The sequence below is a fragment of the Octopus bimaculoides genome, chromosome 27, assembly GCF_001194135.2.
Source record: "Octopus bimaculoides isolate UCB-OBI-ISO-001 chromosome 27, ASM119413v2, whole genome shotgun sequence".
NCBI lineage: Eukaryota > Metazoa > Mollusca > Cephalopoda > Octopoda > Octopodidae > Octopus > Octopus bimaculoides.
This window is the reverse complement of record NC_069007.1, coordinates 18162570-18166468: the sequence shown is the minus strand read 5'-3', so window position 1 is coordinate 18166468 and position 3899 is coordinate 18162570. Positions and strand designations below refer to the sequence as shown.

Here is a 3899-nt window from a genome sequence, read left to right as displayed (position 1 = left end):
GTGAAAGAGTACAGCAGGGTTCGCCACCATCCCCTGCCGGAGCCTCGTGGAGCTTTAGGTGTTTTCGCTCAATAAACACTCACAACGCCTGGTCTGGGAATCGAAACCACGATCCTATGACCACGAGTCCGCTGCCCTAACCACTGGGCCATTGCGCCTCCACAGTGAGACGGTTGAACTCTTTGAAAAGAACGGATAGAAAGGGTAGGAAGTAATATACGTTCCTGTAGAAACAGGTGTTAGAGGGTTCATTCGCTGCTCGGGAGTCTTGAAGTCGTTGCCAAGGAAAGAAAAGATGTTAGAAAAAAACTGTCAGAAGCTATCACAAAGCAAGCCTTTATTACATCTTGCTCAAGAGAGAGGACAAATGGTACAGCAAGAGGATTATAGAAACATCTGGATCTGAGTCACAACATCTGACTCACCAAAGCTTGTGTTCATGTGTAGGAGTTTTGTTGCTTATATCGGTGGCCGGCCCTGAGTAGATGTCATGGTAGAAGAGGCGGAAACATCTGATTCACTACTTGATGAGACATCAACTCCTGTATTTAGAAATGGAATACAGCAGCAGCCCTAGCATACGAGTATTTATTCTAAAATATTCTGAGTTGAAATTCTGCCAACGGCTTATTTCCCTTTCATCCTTTCAGGGTTGATAAAATAAAATACCAGTAGTATATTGGGGGTCAATACCATCAGCTATCCCTCTGTCCCGAAAATTGCTGGCCTTGTATGAAAAATTTGAAAGAATTATTATTATCATTGCCTTTGCACAGCTTCTAACGCTAGAGATGTACTACAGTGACAGCTGTTCACTTTGTCTTGTTGGCACTCCGTCGCTTACGACGTCGAGGGTTCCAGTCGATCCGATCAACGGAACAGCCTGCTCGTGAAATTAACGTGCAAGTGGCTGAGCACTCCACAGACACGTGTACCCTTAACGTAGTTCTCGGGGGATATTCAGTGTGACACAGAGTGTGACAAGGCTGACCCTTTGAATTACAAGCACAACAGAAACAGGAAGTAAGAGTGAGAGAAAGTTGAGGTGAAAGAGTACAGCAGGGTTCGCCACCATCCCCTGCCGGAGCCTCGTGGAGCTTTAGGTGTTTTCGCTCAATAAACACTCACAACGCCTGGTCTGGGAATCGAAACCACGATCCTATGACCGCGAGTCCGCTGCCCTAACCACTGGGCCATTGCGCCTCCCAGCTGTTCACTACCAGTGAACTAAGGTAACAGCTCTTATTTTTCGAGCACCTTCCGGAGTATTTGAGCGATTCCAAGCAGTGCTGTTTTCTGCAAGTGCTCCACCCTTATTGCAGCCCCTATTTGTTCCATGAACTCGAGATTTTTACTCACTGTTCCTAGGGCTCCGATAATTATTGGTACCACTACCACCTTTTTCATCGACCACAACTGCTTTACCTCCCAAGCTAACCTGTCATATGTATCGACTTTTCTTTCTTCCTTATCGCATACCTTGTTGTCAGCTGACCATGCTATATCTATGATCCAGCATAGTTTACTTTCTTTCTCAATTAACACTATGTCTGGCTTCCTATTTTCTATCTCATGGTTGCACTGAATCATAAAATCCCACAGGATCTTTGCATTATCATTTTCGATGATGTCTTCGGGTTTGTGGTCGTAAGAGATGCCACGTGGTGCATGAAAGACTAGCAGGCCAATTGAATGAGCGTGTCCAGAACGATACAGTCCCCGCGTGGATGGTGACTGGGAGGACAACATTTATTACGAAAGATAGAAGAAAGGGGAATATTGTGGGAAACTGCCGTCCCACAGAATGCCTAGACATAATCTGGGAGATACTCACTGGAATATGTGCGGTAAAGAATACACTTTTCTGGCACAGGAAGAAACGTAACCAAGGAAACAAAAAAGATGTAGGAGGGGTTCTCAGCGTACCAAGGATCACTTGGTCTTCGAAATTATTTTTGCAAACAAAATTAGTAAATAATCAAATTTAATTGAAACATTAAGTGTAGATAAGTGGTGAGATAAGATTAGGAAAAAAAAAAAGAAAAAAAAAGGAAGGTCTAGAGAAGGAAGAAGAAGTCAAGGAGAGTGGGGGGTGATGGTGAGTTGAAGAGGTTTTTGTGTCACGCATTTTCTATTTGAAATCTGTACTTGGAAAAATTCTTCTGGAATTTCCAAAGTTCATTTGTCATTGGTTGATTTTTTAAACCAGTTGGATTACTGTGTGTGTGTGTGTGTGTGTGTGTGTGTGTGCGTGCAAACCTACGCAGTAGACATTCTGGTATGTACAATTATATAAAGTACTATCACATACGTGTCACTACATTTTGTTATTTCTAACCTCCACCACTCTTTTCATTTCCGAGAAAATTTCTTCTCATATAAAAGAGTGAAGTTGAGGAGAGGATTCCAAACGATTAGTTTAGGATCGAGGGCAGCTGTCTGAATTTTATCGTTTAAGGAGAGGCGAAAACATTTCCAACAATGTCCATCAAATATCTTCTGTTTGTGGGCATTTGTCTTGGCATTGCCAGACACGTCTATGCCGTAGATTTGACCCTGAAACCTGGTGAGACCAGTAATGCTGTAATCGATGCAACCATAAGAAGAATCAGAACGAAATGTATTCTGGTACAAGACTATTATTTCCTGAGACGGTTAGCAGAGGCCCAGACGAAGTCTATCGCAGCAACAACGGGTGGAATATGGAGGGCAAGTACAAGATATGCTAATATACACACAAGCACACACTCACAAACATACATACATACATACATAGATATTAATCCCAGATGTGATTCCAGATTGAAGATGTATTGGGTGTATGCGTTTGTGTGCTTTGCGTGCACATGTGTGTGTGTGTGTATAACTATAAGAACTATATATATATATGTATTTGAGCGAACAAGCATCCTGTCTTCTCCCCTTCTTACTAAAACCTTCGTCTTTGCTAAGTTTATATGAAGACTTCTCAAGTCAAAGTTTAGCTTCTACGCTCAGAATTTCCTCTTTAATTTCCCTATTAATTCAGCTACGAGAACTAAATCATCAACATATTGGAATCGCAGTAGTTGACCGATCTTAAATCTCTCTCTGATGCCCTTTAGAAATATGAGAAAAGGAGGGGCTAAGGACAGAACCTTGAATAGTCTCCGGCCTGCATACTAAATTCGTTACCAAATTCATTGTTGTCTCTCACTTCACTTACTACATCTATCTACATGGTTTGTATAATTCCCACAAGCCATTCATCAATGCCTAGTTTCTTAAGTGGCCATCAGATTACAGTAACACTCAGTCAAATGCCTTCCCCAAGTCAACGAATGCCAGAAATAGTGGTTTATTCTTAGCCAAGCATTTCTCCTGCAGTTGCTTCACTAGTAGGATTACATCTGTGGTATACCTCTTCTGGCAACAAAGCTAAACTGCATCTCGTGCTGGTCTACTCCATCATAGATCAATTGGGTTATGACTCTCTTTGTGATCTTCATACCTTGATCCAGTGGTGCGATTCTTCTATGGTTTCCTCTCTCTAAGGCATCTGCTTTGCCTTTGTAGCACTTTACAAGATATTGCTACGTCAGTCATTGGGTATTACAACTTCTTGTATAAGTTGATTAACTATCTGGGTAATAATCGTATAATCATATACCCTACCTCATTTAGACATTTTGAACATCTCTGCAATTATCCCTAGCAGACTTTCAGCTTTCCTATTCCTCGTGTCTCTGATCATCTTCACTACTTTGCTGCTGTCTATTTCTAACCCTGTAACAAAATCTTCATTTTTGACAAAATTTAAACATTGCCAGGGAGCTTCTTTCACTGAAAATCCGTACATATATAAAAGGCAAGATGTGTGTGTGTGTGTGTGTGTGTGTGTACGTTTGTATGTATGTATC

The 3899-nt window shown here is 41.7% G+C and overlaps 2 protein-coding genes across 4 annotated transcripts in view; one reads left to right on the top strand and one right to left on the bottom strand.

Moving 5' to 3' along the window:
* LOC106870157 (collagen alpha-1(XII) chain) overlaps positions 1-3899 on the bottom strand; it is a 490284-nt gene that overhangs the window by 44340 nt on the left and 442045 nt on the right. The gene's annotated exons all lie outside the window — the stretch shown is intronic.
* The window catches only part of LOC106868389 (uncharacterized), a 437000-nt gene that overhangs the window by 24883 nt on the left and 408218 nt on the right, over positions 1-3899 (top strand). Inside the window, exon 1 of one of the 3 annotated variants that reach the window (XM_052977216.1) lies at positions 2306-2709. The exons of 1 other annotated variant lie outside the window; for it this stretch is intronic. In XM_052977216.1, coding sequence (XP_052833176.1) covers positions 2482-2709 — 228 coding nt within the window. In that variant the 5' untranslated portion in view covers positions 2306-2481. Of the gene's footprint in view, positions 1-2305; positions 2710-3899 lie in introns of those variants that run through there. One more of the 3 variants, XM_052977218.1, reaches the window with a different exon arrangement.